The sequence below is a fragment of the Anas platyrhynchos genome, chromosome 2, assembly GCF_047663525.1.
Source record: "Anas platyrhynchos isolate ZD024472 breed Pekin duck chromosome 2, IASCAAS_PekinDuck_T2T, whole genome shotgun sequence".
Lineage (NCBI taxonomy): Eukaryota > Metazoa > Chordata > Aves > Anseriformes > Anatidae > Anas > Anas platyrhynchos.
In genome coordinates, this window is record NC_092588.1 from 42,246,137 (window position 1) to 42,265,119 (window position 18,983).

At 40.6% G+C, this 18,983-nt stretch overlaps 1 protein-coding gene across 3 annotated transcripts in view; it reads right to left on the reverse strand.

Annotated features, from left to right (window-relative positions):
- SS18 (SS18 subunit of BAF chromatin remodeling complex) overlaps positions 1–17,751 on the reverse strand; it is a 38,689-nt gene extending 20,938 nt beyond the window's left edge. For all 3 annotated transcript variants that reach the window (XM_027452211.3, XM_027452210.3, XM_027452209.3), the window contains exons 1-4: positions 17,593–17,751; positions 16,935–17,011; positions 15,672–15,756; positions 3,576–3,729 (exon numbers count right to left, since the gene is read on the reverse strand). In XM_027452211.3, the coding sequence (XP_027308012.1) occupies positions 3,576–3,729; positions 15,672–15,756; positions 16,935–17,011; positions 17,593–17,661 (385 nt within the window). In that variant the 5' untranslated portion in view covers positions 17,662–17,751. The remainder of the gene's footprint in view (positions 1–3,575; positions 3,730–15,671; positions 15,757–16,934; positions 17,012–17,592) is intronic.
- Between the last annotated feature and the right edge of the window lie 1,232 nt (positions 17,752–18,983).

The window sequence follows — 18,983 nt, forward strand, 5'->3', positions numbered from 1 at the left end:
CTCTAATGATGTGATCATTAATGTGCTGAAGCAAAGCTAAGGTGAAGAAATCTCCAGACCATGGTGCCAAGCAACTATTACAGGACTGAGAGAAGACTACTCGCTCAATTTCTTTCCTAAGAAAAGGAAGGAAGACACAGGATTAGTACCAGAAAGTCAGGATCTGGGAGTGAGGTTTTTTTTTTTTTTTTTTTGAAGTTGTCTGTAACAGGTATTAAGAGAGCTCACCAACCATACACTGGACTCAGTTTCTGAAAACCAATAATATGTGAAGCAAAATGGGGAAGATACAAAGCACCACAAGAAAGAAATTGCTGAACTCATAAAATCGTTTTCCTAATGGGCTGGTGCTACCCTAGCCATGAAGCGTAAGCCAAAATAGGAGAAAGCACTCGTAAGAACAAGCGGGCAGAGGAAATATCAGACTTGTTCTGGGATCTAGAGCAGGAAGTTTGTTAGTGGTTAGCTAGAGACAAGGACAGAGGTAAAGCTAATACCGCAGTATGAAAATAAAAACACTTGCAAATGAAAAATAGCATGAACATATCTTATCTGAAAAACAACTTTTTAATACAGTTTGACAACAGGAGGTTCTACATAAGAACACAATTTTTTTTTATATGAATGAAGAACGTAGTATGAATGACACATGAAGTGCAGAACCGTCATTAAAGTAACTGCTTTAAATGCTGTATTAATTAGATTGTGTTATCCTCAAGTTAGTGGAATAAGAACCTTACCTATGGATAACAGGAAGTCCTTTTTCCTCTCAACTACTAGTGGTCAGTATAGTAGCCCTGAGACTACATTGCAAGTCAGCCTAAGTGCATTTGAGACTACACATGCAAGAAGCAAAGAAGAATCTGGGAGAACTCACTTAAAATACCCAAGAATCTGTTACTCAGGAAGGACACCTACCACTGCCAAGACAAAGATCACGGACGCTAGGCTAGGCTTACCTTTAGACTTTCTGAAGATTATTAAACAAGCTGAAGAAATCAGGAAGGTAACTTCACACCAGAAAAACACTAATCATCTCCTTCCAAATCTAGACCAGCCTTATACTTGACATCACACAAACTCAGTGAATATATCTCTTCAAACAATATTTGTTTTTAAATTTTAAGGTAAAACCCATTATCTGTCACAGGTACAGATAACACTGAATTGCACTACAACCTGAACAACGCTCATCATGGCTGTCTTCCCCAGCAAGAGGATACAGACACTCACCTGTCACTGGATGCAATTAAGGGCCTCAACAGTAGTTCAGGCTCTCTATTAACCAGAACAAACATGAGAAAAATCACTCTTTGCCCTTCACGTAAGGGGAGAGGGCTATGGCAAAACCTTCTAGCAACTCATGCACTGAGTGTTACTGGACAGCTCTTCTGATCAGCTGAAGAGGAACTGTCTAGTTACAGCCCTTCCAGCAACACTCAGGCCTATGGAAGCCCCTACTTGGATAAGGCCTTCCAGAAATCCTTAGCTAGCATTTTTAAGAGAACACATTTTACTTCTAGGCTAGTCAAATTGCACTTGTTGACCCTGGGTTCTCTTTGCTTACGCACTAGCAACCTAACTGCTTTTGGACAGATCATCTCTTCAGATATTTCAAGTTTTGTGTCTGGTGTCTGTGACAAAGTATCTGTGCAGTTTTACATTAAGTACCCTATAAAGAGAAAACTATAAAGAGAAAACTACACAGATTGAATAAATTGCAAATATGCATGAAATATGGAAAGGCTCACATAGAAGCAAGCTAACAAACACTTAAGAAAAATTATTCAGCTATCCACTTAACAAGACGATTCTCTTTCCCCTTCTCCAGAGTGCAACTCTGAAATGATTTTAGCATGCCTTCCTGATATTAGAGATGCCCTCATCCTAAGCTGTTTATCTTCACATCCTCAGAGACAACCTTAAACAGAGAAGGGAAGGAACAGACATTCAAAAGAGGTATGTGTTGGAAGAAAGGCTAAATTAAAGCTTTGTTGGAAACCCTGTTAAGTATCTGTCTAGGTGAATACCCAAACAAATCTATTTACCTTTCACATATCTTCATAAGCACTCTTCTTATTCCATCTAATTACAAAATATGTATGTTTAAGGAGTGACTTTTCTCCCCTGTGGCTCTGCAGTGAAGTCATTATGCTCACATTGTGACTTAGTAATCCTTCTCCTTGGAAAAGATCATTATAATAACAATAATATGATTACACTGGAGGGTCAAAGAGACTGATTTGTGAGAAGCAATGCTATCCTCCATGGGAGCTGATGGATCTTAGATGGATAGAGGACTCCTCAACCAGAGTATCTCTGCCCTACTTAGGGAGCAGTATATATTGCTCTTTCTACTTCCAAATGCAGACCATGACCAACTCGTATGATGAAACTAACATCTCTAGATCTTTTACTATACTTACAAAAAAACTATGGACTTTATTCATCTACTTTTCTTAGAAAAGCTGTGACTATCAAGTCCATTGTATCAAGATTTGAACACAAATTAGAGACTATAGCAGTTGCTACAATTTTTGCTTAAGTTTTGCATAGTTGTTTACTGTGTTTATTATCATGGGGCTTATCCTCGTGACCACTGAGAGGTGAAATTTTCAAAGATCCTTTGACCACAGATTCCTTTCCTGGAAGAATCAATACCCTGAAGAGCTTTTGTATGACAAGTTCTTCCATACAGAACAACGAAGGAGTCCTGAACAAAAGGAATCCTGTGAATGCAATTTTAAGTTGAAAGCCAATTCACACAAAATAGGCAGTTCGACTTTATGAGTGGAAATCCTGGAAAACAGCCTCTCTATAAAGAGGCATGCTTTTCCAGGGCTCCCTTCTTTCTGATCTGACTGCTGGAGGGAGTAGTTACTCCAAAGCCAGTACCAGTAGGCACGATGTGGAATTTTACCGTCTTGTTTCACTGCTTTGTTTTTGACTTCTCAAGCACTTTTCTTTTTATTGCAAAATAGGATGGTATAAAAACCGACAAAATTTATACCTAGCACAATAATTTGGAGGCCATTTCTCTACAAATCCCTTACCATTCAACGCATCTTCCATAATAAAGAACACAGAGGATTAGCGGTAACTGGATGACTTTCTGTGAAGTAGTGATCTAATCTTTTTTTTACTTTTTATTTTTAAATATTTACCCACGTCCAAAATTCACGCTTTAAGATGTATTTTATTATCTAATTATTTAGCCGTGACCATTTCACATCACCTTTTCATGGAAGGATTTGCATTCGCTCAGCCACAGGCCAATACCTTTCCCCAATAAGCCTCCTAAAGCCAGCTGTACTGCATGGTTTCAAACAGACTAAATTTAGCCAGTTCTGTTCATCAGAGGAATGCTGTGTGTCAGCTACATCAAAGCCCAAGGGCAGCCTGATAAACACTGAATACAGGTCACGTAGCTCTGTAGCTAACAAACTCTAAGAGAGCTCGTACTCGGGGGCATTCAAAGCAGTTTTGTCATCAACAATCTAGTATCCCCTGAGCCCCCATGTCGTTCCCGTTGCTAAGCGACGCTGGTGTTAATGTCTTGGAGGAGAAAAACTTACCAGGCATCTGGCCGTTCATCTGGTTCTGCATGTGTGGTGCAGGAGGGCCCCCACCTACCAGCCCGTCGGAAGACATGTTGTGCGAGCGCGGCGGCGGGGGAGGGCCGCTCTGACTCATCCCTCCCGGACCCATAGGCATATTCTGTGTGGGTGGCTGAAAGGAGACAGTTTAGTCAAACACGGGAAGCAGTTAGGCTGACAAATATATTATACCTACATATGGCACGGCGGCTGCTTGCGTGCCTATATTGTCAGGCGGCGGGCGAGGAGGAGGCACGGGGAAGCCATTCCGGCTTTTTCCCCCCCCTCGTACACTTAACTCAGTATTAATTTTCGCCGAACATTTAATATTTCTATCAATTTTACATGAGGTATTACAGGCAGACAGCGCTACCGCACCTTCGAGCATTGCTTCAGAATTAAAAAAAAAAAACACAGATCAATGCCTCATTAAAAAATTATACCTGAACAGTTCGAGACTGCCAGAACTGCTCCCTCCCACACGGCAGCTCTCCTTCAAGGCAACGTTTGTTCAATGGAAAAATAACTCCTCCGTCACAACCCTCTCCTATCACCGCTTTGTGGCCGTGAACAGACCTCGCACCAGGACAAAACAGGTACAACAAGAGATGAAAGCCTCTAAATGCTCGTAGACCAGCAAAAAAAATTTGCACCTGGGTGTGGTAAAATGTTTGAGATCGCTCCTCTCTCCCCTGAAGCACCGAAGGCCTAGTTCATAATTTTGTGCCAAACACCCCCTACAGACTGGAAGCACATTAGTGCTGGCCTCCAAAGGTCCAGAGACAGCTGCCTAGAAAGGATGTTTTTGGCAAATTTCCTAATGAAATTGTGAGGAAAATAACTGAATAACCTTGAGAGTTCAAAGAGGGAGAGCAAGAAAAACAACAAATACAAGGGGGAATTCGCTATTAGGTTCTGCGCTTGGCGATGGAAGGAGGCAAAGGAACGGCCAGTAGCCAGCTTCATTTTCCTATTAAAAACCCCTGTGAGAGCATGCTAGCCTCCTCACGAATCCTAGCCAAACGCTTTCAGGGGAATAAAAATCTCTGTGATAGAGAAAGCATGGGTTTGTGGCCTTTGAGGACCCCATCTAAAAAGCCGTAACTATTCATGCAAAAGCCCTTCCCGTGAGAGAGGGATGGGTGTATTTTTCAGAAACTCTTCATAGAAAGAACAGAGGGGGTGAACTAAATTCTTGTCTAGCATAGCTCCCCATACCACTACAACTCATTACAAGGCTCTTAATAGCAATATGTAACACACATGTAGCAGGAGTGCTAAGCAGGAGGGGCAGGCGCTGAGCTCTGCTCTCTGGGGACAGTGACAGGACCCGAGGGAATGGCATGGAGCTGGGACAGGGGAGGGTCAGGATGGGGGTGTCTGCACCCAGAGGGTGGTCGGGCACTGGGACAGGTTCCCAGGGCAGTGGTCACAGCACCGAGCCTACTGGAGCTCAAGTAGTGTTCAGACATTCTCAGACATGGGGTCTGATTTTTAGGCGGTTCTGTGTGGAGCCAGGAGTTGGAGTCAATGGTCCTTGTGGGTCCCTCCCAACTCAGGATATTTGATGGTTTTAAGACGTGTGTGCAATAGAGACATGTATTCACTTCTTAGGGAGAGGGGAGGAGGGAGCAGTGCTGGTTTATTCTCTCAACATTCTTTCAGATGGCTCAAGCAGGTATTATTTACCCTGCAATAGTCTTAGAAATACCTCAAGAAATTAGTAAAAGACTTTCTCAGGAGGTGAAAGGAAGGAGATAAAGAAAAGTGCAAGTAGATGACTTCTCTTATTAAATTCCTTCCACTCCTCCACAACGAAGAGAATGACCTTTCATGAGCAAGCTTCTTCCTCAACTTATAATAGAAGGTGAAGGTGGAAGTGAAAGGCAGCTGTGAACAGTGAGTGAAATGTAGCTCTGTTTTGCTTCATCTTCCTCCACTAGTGAGCAACAGAAGGGATGAGTAAGGCCACATGAGCTAAGTTTTCCTTTCCTTCACCTTTTAAAGTCTGCTATCATCCTACCTTTGCATCTACCAGTTATCTAAAACCAACGTACAGAGAAACAGATGAGAACATACACGTTTTAGATTTTATTTAGGAAGTATTTTTTGGCATACAAGGAAAACCAATACTTGGTGGTTCTGCATGAGAAGCTGGAGCTCAGGGAGTAAAAACAACCCAGTACTAGGAAGCAGATCAAAACCAGAAAAGCATCCCAGCTGAATGCTAGCATGTCCTGTTAGCACTTGTCAAAACTAAGATGAACTTCTTAGATTCCAACTATAAATCATAGCTAAATCTAATGTTCATACAACATGTTGATACTGAAAAATATTGTAAAGTCCTAAAAAAATTACCTCATAGTTGGGTATGCCACTGCACAGACGCATGCCCTTATGCATAGAAAGATGGACTAAAAACCTTCAAAACTTGTTTGAGACAAAACTATATATTCCAACTCTGAAACCTATTCTAACTTGAAGTCAGCTATTGTTAAATACTAAGACAGATGCTGCAGGGATAAGAAACAGTGTTCAGAGAACGTTCAAGGACAAGGGGGAAGAAAACACCACCACTGAGGATTTTTAAAATCCCAATAGGTGCAAAACCCTGCAAAAGGCTTCAAGCCGCAGGGAACTGGGAGTAGGAGTAATTAAAGCACCCAAAAAGGTACTACCAGATAATTTAGCAACAGAAGTTTCTACATACAGAAAGGGACAAAGACCTGTGTGAATCCATTTGAGAGCATTGAAAATAATGTCAAGAAAAAGGTCCAAGATGCTAATAAATGTCATCTTTCATTAATAGAAACTATCCCATAAGAAAACCAGGAGGTAGCAAACCCTGTACCCTTTTTGAAGTAGCAGGATTGATTCTGGGAATCACAGAGCTCTCAGATTGTGAACCCTGTTCTCCAAGCTGCAAGTCCACAGCACTTGATATAACAACAGTGAGGCACACAACACAAGGAACAAAATGCCATGGTATTGGTGACTGGTACATGTTTGGTTTGGGGAAAGCAATCACAAAAAAATACTATAAAAGCAGAAGGACTCCAAAGACAGGCAACTAGTGATTAAAGACTGAATGCCTTTTACGCAAAACAAGTCAAAAAAGGACTTTTTTTTTAAACAGAAAGGAAATGAACGTAAAAGGATATGACAGAAATACAATTTAATGTATGATCCACAGAAAAAGTAGATCATCCAATTTATGCTTTAACAACAAAGAAAACCCCAGGAGAACAGTCAATAAATTGAGGAATAACATTAAACATATAAGACACCACATAAATCACATAAACCTGAGGAATTCATCAACACAGGACATGAGAGCAAGGTTTAAATAGGATTTGGAGATAATTACACATACATATATGCAATAGAAACAGGGTTAGATTATATAGAATATTTTTAAGCATGATATAAGCCTTTATGTCAGGGTCATAAACCAATCACTACCCAATAGTAATTAAAAAGAAGTGTCTGCTGCAGATATAATTATTCCCCAGTGAAATTCTGCCAGAGCGTTTTTCTACTGGCTACACCCAGAAGAAAACAAGGAAAATATTTTAAAATGATAATTTCCCTATTTCTATCAGTTATTCCACACTTCTAGAGGTAAACTTCTTTTAAATCACCTTTAATTAAAGGAGTATAACCTTGGGTCATCTAGCCTTTTTTGTTCTTCACAGAAGTTGAGGAAATTGATTATCCCAGGTAATATGCACTAGGCATAATGAAGACCTTTTGAAGTCCAAAATGACCACGTAGTATTCAAAAGCCAAAATTTTTTTTTTAAGTTAAAAAATAAAAAAGAAAACCCACACAGTTTGTGAAAGCAAACTGACCCAACATGAATCCTACATACTCCATTCGGATGAGATTACATCCGCTTGTAGGTGGGTTGACAGAACCAGAGGAAAGGCCACTTCTTATTTTGCTGGCTAAGTGACAGAAAGCAAGTTAAGATCTCTGCTAATTTTATTCCAGTTATTAAGTAGAAAATTTGAAATTTCAGTACAAGAATAAATTAAATAATTAGAAGTAAGATAGTGTCAGACATAGCTTAACTTGTTAAACACTACTTTCTGGCTCACTTCCCCAAACATACCAATTACAATTTATTGCTACAAGCATTTAAAATTTATCAGAGCATGAAAAAAATAAACTGTTCTGCCTAATTCTGGTAAGCTAAACTAGATAAAGAATTAAATTTGCCTGCAATTATAAATTAATAAGAACTGAGACAAAAATAATCATTAGATTTTAACTGACAATTTTCAGCAAAATCCTACAAATCCCAAAAGTTATTTGAAAGCATAAACTTTTAAGAATAAGCTATAAAATAGATCAAATGCACAACAGCAAACAATAAAAATCTATTATAGTGGAATGGTACATCTGGAACTTTTATCTATCATTTCTTCCCTGCCCTCTGTCAAATTATCAGATTTCTCTTACCATCAATAGCAGGTTGAAAGATTTGTTTATGGAAAATTTATTGTTATATCAACTGAGGCCGAATACCAATTCAGTAGTCAACATTCCTAAAGCAGTAAAAACGTAAAATACAAGAAATAGTGTTCAGCACACTAAAAAAAGTATCACTAATCAATACATCTAACGAAATACTGAAAGTACACTACCACAAATACAATTTTCTTGAAATTGTCTTAGAATAGCAATTAAGAACTACATGCAGTGCAAGCATAAAAGCTTTCTAATCTAAGAGAAGCCCTAACTCAGAATTTAATCAGTCATCTTTATTTTCAGTCCTCAAATATCCTGTTCTACAAAGCAAAATATCCCATCCCAAGAGATACGTTGCCCTGTGAATATCACATTGCTAATATCACAGCACCTGTCCCAGTCTCAGAGAACAGTACCCTGTTGACAGACAGTGATGGCACCTGCAGAGCACTTCCTGAGGTGTCAGAGTGGGAAATAAGATCATAAAGGGATACATTTCTGAGATTCAAAAGCACCAAGATACACGTAATTGGGCTGTGACTCTTTTTTATCAGGTGCAGGGTACCTTGTACTGAGAACATCTTAAATAAAAAAATGAACCACCTCTAAAAATGAAAAAAAATGAATCACCTCTCAGTAATACTTGGAGAGAGGGGATTTCTATGTGGAAAACATTTACAATGGCCTCTACTAATTAACGTACCACTGTTACCTACAAATGTAATTTGTGCTACCATTATCAGAAGTATGAGTTGTGACAGCAGCAGTAAGGAATTGTAATTTAACAGCCAGTTCTTAAGTCTTGATTTACATCACTACCTCCGATAACCAGAAAAATTCTTGACTTGATATTTGAACAAAATGTTACAGTATTTTGTGGCATAGTAATTAAGCATTTTACTCAAAGAAGAAACTGCAATTTTTAGTTGTTTCAAACTGCACAAGTGGCTTCACAAAAATATCTCACTGTACAAATATTCCTTAACATCATTTAAAGGAACAGAAAAATTTAACCCTGAATTACTTAATGTCTCCATAGCAATAGCACTTCTCTTACTTAAAGTCATCACACAATTCTTAACTCTCATTACAACTAGAAGTCATTTAAATCAAGTTAAATGATCTGGTACAAATTCAGATTTTGTTGTGAGAGACTAGGAATAAGTTAACTGTAGGCATTCGCTTGGGGAACCCTCAGCTGTAGGAACTAGGCAAATTAAAGGTACTCCACAGCTCCATAAAACAGTTTGTATCAGTCTTCAAAAGCAGGAACTTTCTGTTCCACAGCCATTTACACCCTGCCTCTTTGGCTTTTAAGATGCTTTAATATCTGGTCCAATATTTACAAGTTTTGCTTGCATTCAATAACCCTGGAGAAGAATTCCATCTCTATTCCAGGCAGAAGGCCTTAAGCAAACTCAAGGCACAAGGAATCCTACAGAAGCTGAGGTACAATTCATTGGGAAAACAGCAAAACGGTGCAGCCAGAAGGACTGGTATCCATACAACAACATTGATGCTACCAGAGTGCCTGGTACCACCCTCGGCAAACTGTCTAGGGCTGAAACAGACACATACTGTACAGACACTACTGGAGAGAGGCAAATCACATCTTCAAGTACAGGAGAATTACATTTTGGAGCATAATCCTTAATGAAGTTGGCTGTTAGCTTTTAGTGATTTCTGAAACAGCTTCAGAAGTTAGCAGGCAACGTAGTTTCTTGCACACAGTGCACTAGCTCCCCATGTGGACGCTTGATTAGCAATATAGGCACAGTAGCTCTCAGAAGTTGGAGTGATTCTCCTATTTCACCTGCAGTAGTACACTGTCTGTGAACTCACCCCTTACATGGTAACATCTTCAACCCCATGTTCTGGTAAGAATTTCTTTTAGTCGAAGTTCTGGCTTAAGCAGCTCCCTGCAGCTGCTCACCACCTCCCTTTCAGTCTTACCAACACAGCCCTGCAGTTAATCTGAACTAACCCAGATGGAGAACATCCACCTTCCCTCGTAATTAACCCAGACTGATTCTCCAGATTGGTTCATCACACAGAAACACTAAAACATCAAACAGCAGAACCACAGCTGATGAGAGAAAAGCACTAGTTATGTCAGCTTAACTAGGGACAGGGAACAGGAAATTTGTCAAACAGCCAGACTTCTTTCCAACATTTAAAAGCCTCTCCGGAGCAAAACAATCAACCTGGAAAAGCAATTTTTATTACAAGATTACAACACACATGGGTAACCCGAGGGTCCACAATCTGAAAACTTTTTAAAAATGCATCATATCTAATTCCCTTTTGCTAAAGCAGGATGACTCTACTAGCCCCAAAAGGTACAAAGCAATGTATGTACTAGTGTTGTTAAAGAGACTCAGAAAAAGACTAGGTAAGTAGCAACTCACAAACCCTATCTTATAGGCAATTTAGTTATTTTGCCCTTAAGTTTTCCAAAAAAAAAAAAAAACACATTAACAATTCTACAAGATCTCCTTCTATCCTTCTAATAAAAAGAAGTTTCTCAGTTCCATGGTGACAGATGCCTTCCATGCTCTGCTTAAAGCAAGTAAATAAAGAAAATCTGACTAGTTATTTGTAAAACTAGTTCATTTGGTTAATACGCCATAACCACATTGCCTCCACGTTCATCTTACGTAGAAATCAGTGTTCATCTAGAGGTCAACTCAAATAGCACCCACAGCCTCAAGCAAAGGAAACAGGTACAGCAGATCCATAGAGCAAAGAATTGATACAGACATGCTATACCTCTGTAAGGACTTACACAGCTCCACAATGATGCATTGATTTTAGGACTGGTTATTAGTCCTAACTAGGAACTAATCTGCTGACAGAAGTAATTACATCTCATCTCTAACAGAACCGTAAAACTTCAAGGAAAAAAAAAATCTTCTTTACCATTTCATTAGAAGTGTTTAGACTGAGATACTCAATGTTAATGCTAAATTATCAGAACTGTAGTACTACAAAAGGAACCTAAATGTTCCTACATTTCTCATTCAGTAACAAAGATGGCCTAAAACTGTCTACTGGAGACATTATTACTGTTGGAGCCTTACCCCTTCTGACTTGGGTGCACAAAACAGCAAATAAAGTAGAATGAAAAAAGAATCTAAAGAAGAAATAATGGAAGAAACTATATTACTTGTGTCTGCAGTCTCTGCAAAGAAGTTACTTCTTATCAAATAAGGATTTACACCAGCTTGAGAGTTCCTAGTAACAGTACAGGAACACAAAGCTTAATTTCTTTTCCCTATCCTAGAGTTGCTCCACTTGCCTCATTCAAAGAGCAGATGGAAAATTGCTCTTTTGTTAAAGTTACTTTTCAATGTGGAGTTTCATGTTAGAGTATCTAAATTATTTAATTTTTTTTAAAGAGCACAGTTGCTGACAGTGGAAGAAATCCTCCTTGGAGTGTACCTGCATAACATGATAGGTATGAACACCAACACCATTCCTCCTTTTCTCAGGAACGTTAGCTGGTTTCGTGCTCCTGTCATCACCTCCTATGGAGTGTTTGCCTTTCAAAAAGTGTTCTAGAAATTAGTTTTCAAAAACTGTTTATCAAACCTTTAATTAGAGCAATTATTCTTCAAAATTCACGTTCCACTTCTGACTAATAGCTCACTTGCCTTATGGCAGGAAACATGCAACATTTTTTATGCCATTCATTATTAGTTCAATTTACACTTGAACTTGAGTTTGGCATGGACTTGTGTTCTGAAAGGCTAATCCAGAACAATATACCGTAGTGCTTTCTGCATCTGTTTTAAAAATAATGTTATCAACACTTAACCTACTCCTCACTATATAAAGAATTAAGCCAGAGGTTCAAAGACCGATGCCAACTGTGATCATTAGGAAAGACACCACTAACAGATTTTCTAGTGTGGTGTCAGAGACCAGACTTTACGAAGTAGCACTCAGCATACATTTGGACATGAACTTCATTAATTTAGGATCCCCCATTCTTGGTAAGAATGAGGTATTTGTAAATTTTAAGTTACTGAATGTCAGTCACAGTTGGATTTCCTGGGTACTTTTTTTCCAATTAGCATATTTTAAACTATTTTATATTCAGAATGAAGGACTAAAAATAAAGCATGTTCTTCAGTTCCTAAGACAAATTTTTTTTTCCTATAAGCTAATCATGTGACAAGTTCCTTAGAAGCACAGAGGGAGCAGTACCCATTTGAAAAGTACTGAAGTACTTTTAAGATGTTGCAATCATTGTTACCTCTTGAATCAGGTTCTTTGGAAGTAACCAATATTTCATTTTGTTGACATTTGTTTTTTTATAAACATCCATCATCACTATATAATGTGTTTTGTAACTATAATGACAGCCTGTGACAAGATTGAGACTAGATTGTGAAGACTACAGAAAGGATGACTAGTCCTATAAAAAGGATTCACTTCTGAGAGAAAATTCTCAAGAAAAGTCACTTCAATGTCTTCAATTTAGTAATATCGGAAAGGTTATTAAAAAGTTAATGAAATATTTAATGAATGCATACTTTTTTTTTTTGAAACTCAGTGAGTTTTATTACAAGTCACTTCACATACAGAATTTAGCTTGCTGGTGGAATAAACTGGCACTTTTTATAAGATAGTTAAGATAGTGTGTTACAGAAGTGAATAATAATCATAACCCTTTATCTTCATCATTCTTGAAATACACACTGAAATCAAGCGCTCCACATACTGGCAGAAGGCAAGCAGCATTGCATGAGCAAGTCTGAAGAATTAAGTTTTTCTGTGTTTAAAAAGAAAAAACCTTTCCTATCACATAATTCCTGCAAACTTCCATATTTGTTTATTATAAATATGCCAAAAAGAACACATTCAAGTGCAGTATAAAAACTTCCTTCTAGTTCTTCCAGAAATGTGACAGCCATGAGTTGTTTTCTTATAAATACTTGGTAAAAAGAAGCAGCATGGCGAAGGGAGAAGGCCTGAGGAGATAAGGTTGTTTTCATTCAGTAGTTAGCAATAGGTTTTTAATGTCACTAAAGCATTGTCTCAAGAAAGCATAAGAATTAAAAGTTGGGAAGGACAAGATGCCTACTTTGCAGTTTGAGACACCACATAGTTAGGAACACACACTGTGTGCATACTGCTTCTGTGCACACTGCTGTTTTTGGGGGGTTGGTCTTGGAAGTCCCAGTAACCACCTTTTAACTGCATCTTTGTTCTCTACACTTCAAGGAGACTGGTATTTTGCTGTTGCCTCCCTTAAAAGCAGACAAATGGAAGTCAAACACGTGTGTTGAGTTTCTCAAACTCTTTTTGGGAAACTGACCCTATACAGTGACAGTAAATAGACTTTCCACTGCTGTCCAAGAAAACAACTGTCATAACTCATTAAGAGGCACCAAAAGCTGCATCAACTGCAGACTTAGCCACTGCTCCCATCCTGTCCAGAAGACAGGACAAAATAGCCCTGGTCAACTCAGCAAATAGACTGGTCAGCTCAAGGAGATGAACATTTCCTTTGTCTTCTGATGTGAAGAAGGCCTCTTATCATGAGTAAATATAATATTCAACATCTACTGTGCATACAAAGACAAGAACTTTGTTGGAGCTTCAAGTCTTTCTAGATCTCTTCAACCACAGCCTGCAACACTTACTTTAGTTTCACCTCTTCCTCACCTCTAAGACCTTCATCAAAGCATTTCTCTGCGCAACACAGTTGGTTCACTACACTGTTACTACCATTGCAGTAGCTTTCCATGTAAACTTTATGTATTCTATTAAAAAACATAGGTGTTTACACACCCAGTATCTTACTCCACATTGCATTGCTGTCTACCACAACCCTTGAATTTAGTAAGACTGTTCAACAGGTGGCAGAGAAGCACATGCCAAGTGACTTCCAAGTCAGTTTAAGCTTCCTCAGGTCTGCAGTAGATAACGAATGAAGTCTGAATGTTTCTTATATTGAAAACAGCTGTAGCTTGCATGTTCCCAAATTTCCCTGGCTAAAATACATTGGGAAGATAGTTACCATAAAGAATGATTTTCCAAATGCCTCAGCTAAAAGCCATGCTTATCTGATGAAATTACCACATCTCAGGCAGATCTTCAAAGATTTGACTTGGTAGGTCACTGCCTTTACATTTCAGTAAGGCTGAACCCTGAAATCTCATTTTGTATTTTATCTTAGAAGAAAAACTAGGAAGCTGCCTTTCTATCCCCCACACAGTAATCCAAAGAAGAAAAAGCTAATTTTGTCACTACTACAGACTACGCTTCACATTCAAGATCAGAAGTGTACTTCAGTCCTGATCTGCAAGAGTCTTTCCCAGCCTTATCTTCATTTTTTTTCTTAAGAGAATGTCACCACATTCAACTGTGAGAACAGGGCTGTGCACCAGGGACTACAATAAGGTCAAATTCATTTCCAGTTGTCATCAGAACCAGGATATGAATTAAGCCTCCAAAAAAACATTAGCTGAGTAATGCACAACCCTCTTAAAGGTTTCTTTCCCTTCCCCCACAGCTACAAGCTTGGATTTATAAAAAGAGAAGCCTCTGCAGGCACAACAGGTTGGACGTAATGAAGCACTGGTTTCTATAGTCCTCTAGGTACCAACTTGAAAAGATGCTTTGCTAGTAGCAATGACTGGAGAACACTCCTCCAGAGACCAAAGAAAAAGTAATTCAATTTCAGTTGGTGAGAACTAGTATCTAGGAATGGCTGTTTTATAGACATTCTTTTTAGCTTCATATTACAGAAATGAATCAAGACTATATTAATTCAAGAAAAGTCTTATTACCAAAAAAACAAAGAACTTTCTCATGCTACTCACAATGAACTCCCCAAGCTTTCTGATTAACACACACAAAAAGACAGCAAGCTATTTTCATGTTTGTTGTATCTTTCCATACCATTCCATAAACAATGGAAAGGAGGGGAAAAGAAGTAAAAATTGGTGGTATGATATGAAATACAAGTTCAAAAATACCAATTCAGAGAAACTATTGATTAAAGAAAAGGCAAATCCAGCAAACATTTCGTTTGTAAAGCTATGCAGTTTCTCAGAATGAGTCTGCATGACCTTATTTCTTACACATCACTATCTACCACAAAGGTCACTTTCAGATAAAGGAGAGAAGCAAAACATTTAAGACATCCCTAAAATCCTGCAAAGCAGACATTTATCCAACCACCTCGCTCCATGGAGGCAGAAGAATGGATGATATTCCACCAAAAAAAAGTGGAAAATCCCCTAAACTCCCAACCTTTCCCTACAGTAGCAAGGGAAAAATACAGTACTGTTACGTGAGGTGATGATGAGACACAGAAAGAAAACTCTCAGGTGAGAAAATGCAGTACACACAGGTTGTCTGGCTTGCCTTATTAGCTAGCCTTTGCATGCTGCATCCCAGAATATCAGTCTTCAGCTAAACCGGTCAGATTGTGAGCTTGACTGAAGCAGTGAGAACATCAGACTCCAAACATGGCACAAAGAGACACTGCAGCTTCTATTCACTGTAGAGTACCTTAAATACCTTCTTACCCACCCCAGTAGCCCAAATAAAATCTCTTCCCTCAGTTTTACACCATTCCATACTTACTGCTGGTAGTAGAGACTGCATGTTCTGGTTGGAGTCAGCTATAGTGGCTAGGTAAACCAAGTTTGTGTGCAGCATCTGCTGGTACCTACCCAAGAGAACAACAGGAAAAAAAGACATTAAGTCAGGAAGACAATGTTGCCTCTTTTATTTCAACTCCATGCATGTCAAAAAAGCTACTTATGTAAAGTAAAATTAGAGACAAGGGTACCATTACCAGGAATCTTACACCTTTGTCCCACACTTCCCTATTGCCTCACCTTTCCCACATCTTCTGGCACATCTGTGCCTGTTCTCTACAGCTCCTGTCTTGGTAGTGCAAGTCTAGAACATGGCGATGCTGCTCTCAACTGTTTCACTTCCTGCCTCAAACCAAGTCACCAGGAGACATCTAGAGTAAGAGTGGCTGTTTGGTGTCATTTCTATCAGAAACACCAGGGAAAGGGAGCTGCTTTTGCTACGTCCCCAGATGCAAGGTATCACTTTAATATGAATCACAACCAAGAACAGTGCAAACATTCCATCAGGACCCTGAACTTTGGAAGTTCGCTGTGGGATTTTTATTTTTTTACGACAGAACCACGTTCCAGAGTCTCAACATCCAGCCCACAGTCACATGAATAACTTTGAAAGCAGGAACAGATTACAAATATGTAGCTACACACTTGCATGCAGCTTAGTATAGCAACTGTGCTACACCCTGCTCGTATCAACAAAAGCATTCCCATAAAGCCAAAACACTGATGGACAACCCCATCTTCCCCCCAGACTACCAGTTCTCTTAAGAAGGGCCTCAAGAGCCATACTGTGGTACTCCACTGTCATCACATGATGGAATATTTGTCCAAGTAATGGGAAAATAATTCCCTCCTTCCGCAGCTGTCTCCCTGATCACTCCCCAGAAAGCCCACTAGACAACAGATCTGCAGGGGATACTTTAGCAAGCCACACTTTTAAGATAAATCTTGTTTGTTCTTAGGCAGGAGTACCTCCTTCCCAAACCTTAATTATGATACAGGAGATTATCTCAGTTATACAGCCCCCATTTTTATTAGCATCATCATACTACCAACTTCCACTAATCAATTTGCAACATTTAATTGACAGAAGCAATAACCACACAGCAAAAAAACACGAAGTGCAGTATCTGCAGCAATACTCTTCTATTCCTCCTGGCAGTTTTCCTTCAATGTGAGCTAAACAAATCAACAATTGTGATCTGGACGAAAATTTATCCTGTCCGCAGGATTTGGATCAGTATCTTACTGCGAGCATTCGGATGTCTTTCCTTTGTTCTGATAGTCCATTATGCACTGAATAAGGTGGTTATTCTCATCCAACATCTGAAACAATAAAGAAGCATGAATTAAGTTTAGGTTTGTTTAGTGGATACTGAAGATAAATTTGGGTCTTGCTCCTATCCTTAGAGAGTTTTTTTTCCTTTAAGAAAAGTTAGCATTGCAGAAAGCTCTAATTTTACCAGTTAGTTATACAGCACTGTTAGCCTTCCCCCTTAGCTTTGGAGGTTGAAGTGATTGAAGTTAGAGGCTGAAGTGTAAAGGTTTTAAGCCCCTGTTCTGTTTGTGCAGTTCCCCATTCAGCCACCTGTGCTCGATCCACAAGCACCTCACAGCACTTTCTCAGTTTCTTCACTTAACCTCTGCCAAGAAACGCACTTAAAAGCGCACACCCCGAGTTCATTTCCCCCTTCCCCAGAGCACAACCGTGAATTAAATTCAGTTACAAGAGGCCCCGAGACGGCCGTTGGCAGGGCCCGACCCCCCCTCAGCCGCGCACCCTCCCCGCGCAGCGGGCCCGAGGCCTCCGCAGCCCCCCGCGGGCTGCACCCAGCCCCCACCCGCCCAAGCGGGGCCGGCAGCGCGGCCCCACAACCCCGCCGTGAGCCCCATTCCCCCCCGCCCACCTTCTGTATGGCGGCCGGCGTGATCTCGCCCTTGCCCCGCTGCCGGGGGGCCGCAAAGGCCACCGACATGGCGGCGGCGCCGCTGGCAGCACGGCCCCCGCCCGCCCCCGCCCCTTAAGGCGCCCTGACACGGCGGGACGCACCATCGCCAGCCCGCCGGGGGGGGGGTTAGAAACAAGAGGGGGCTTTCTCGCGCTTTGGAGCAGGGAGGAGGGGAGCGAAGAGGACTCGATCTGTTCAGAAATACTCTGTAAAGGAGCAGGAGGCTGGGCGGGCGGTGCGCTGTTTGAATGCCACCGCTATTTGTCACGCCGCCTGCCCGGACACCCCTTCCCCCCCGTGCGCTAATGGTACGTTCCATCCCAAGTCTCCCTAGCGCCGGACGGGCGGCGAAGTGGTACGGCCAGCGGGGGGGGGAGGGGGGAGGGTGGATGGGAGCTCTGAGGCGCTGATGTTACGAGGGCCGCGCTGCTCCCCCCCCCCCCGCCCTTCGCGGCACTTGGTCGCGCCCGGGCAGCCCGCGACGGGGAGAGGGGCGGGGAGGGGGGAGGAGAGGGGCGGGGCGAGGGGGAGGGGGCGGGGAAGGGCAGAGCCCGCCCGAACGGCTGCCAACACTGACAGGTGGAGACATAAATAAAATAAAATAAAAGGAAATAAGAAATAAAATAAAAGGAAATAAGAAATAAAATAAGTAAAATAAAATAAGGTAAAATAAAATAAAATAAAATAAAATAAAATAAAATAAAATAAAATAAAATAAAATAAAATAAAATAAAATAAAATAAAATAGGTAAAAAAAATAAAGTAAGGAAAAATAATGTAAAGTAAGGTAAAATAAAGGAAGGTAAAAATAAATTAAAATAAGGTAAAATAAAATAAATAAAATAGGTAAAATAAAATAAGTAAAATAAAATAAAATAAAATAAAATAAAATAAAATAAAATAAAATAAAATAAAATAAAATAAAAGTTTTGGGGGAGCAGCAGCGGGCAGCCCGTGCCCCCGGCTGCTCGGTGTGGGGCTGGTTTCAGCACCGGCCTCTGCAGCTTCCCCCTTACCAAGCGAAGTGGGCGAGGAGAAGCGCTCGCTGCCGAGGGTCAGGTCGCCCACTGCAGCCCCGCTTTTCCACTGCTGCTGCTGGGGGGGCTCTGGCCTCACCGCGGATCCTCCTGTGCAGATTTGCCAAGTCTTCAGCTCCTGGCAGGGCTGGGAGTTGCAGAGGGCGGTAGCAAAGCGAGGCAGAAGACGCACAGCCCAAGCGTTTGGGAAATGCTTTATTTTTTCCAGGCACGTCCACTTCTCCATGTGCTGAGCGATGGGCCACCAGTGCTGCCTCCTTCCCTGCTTCCTGCTTCTCCGAGGCTGCCTCCTCTCCCCATCCAGGCTGCTCC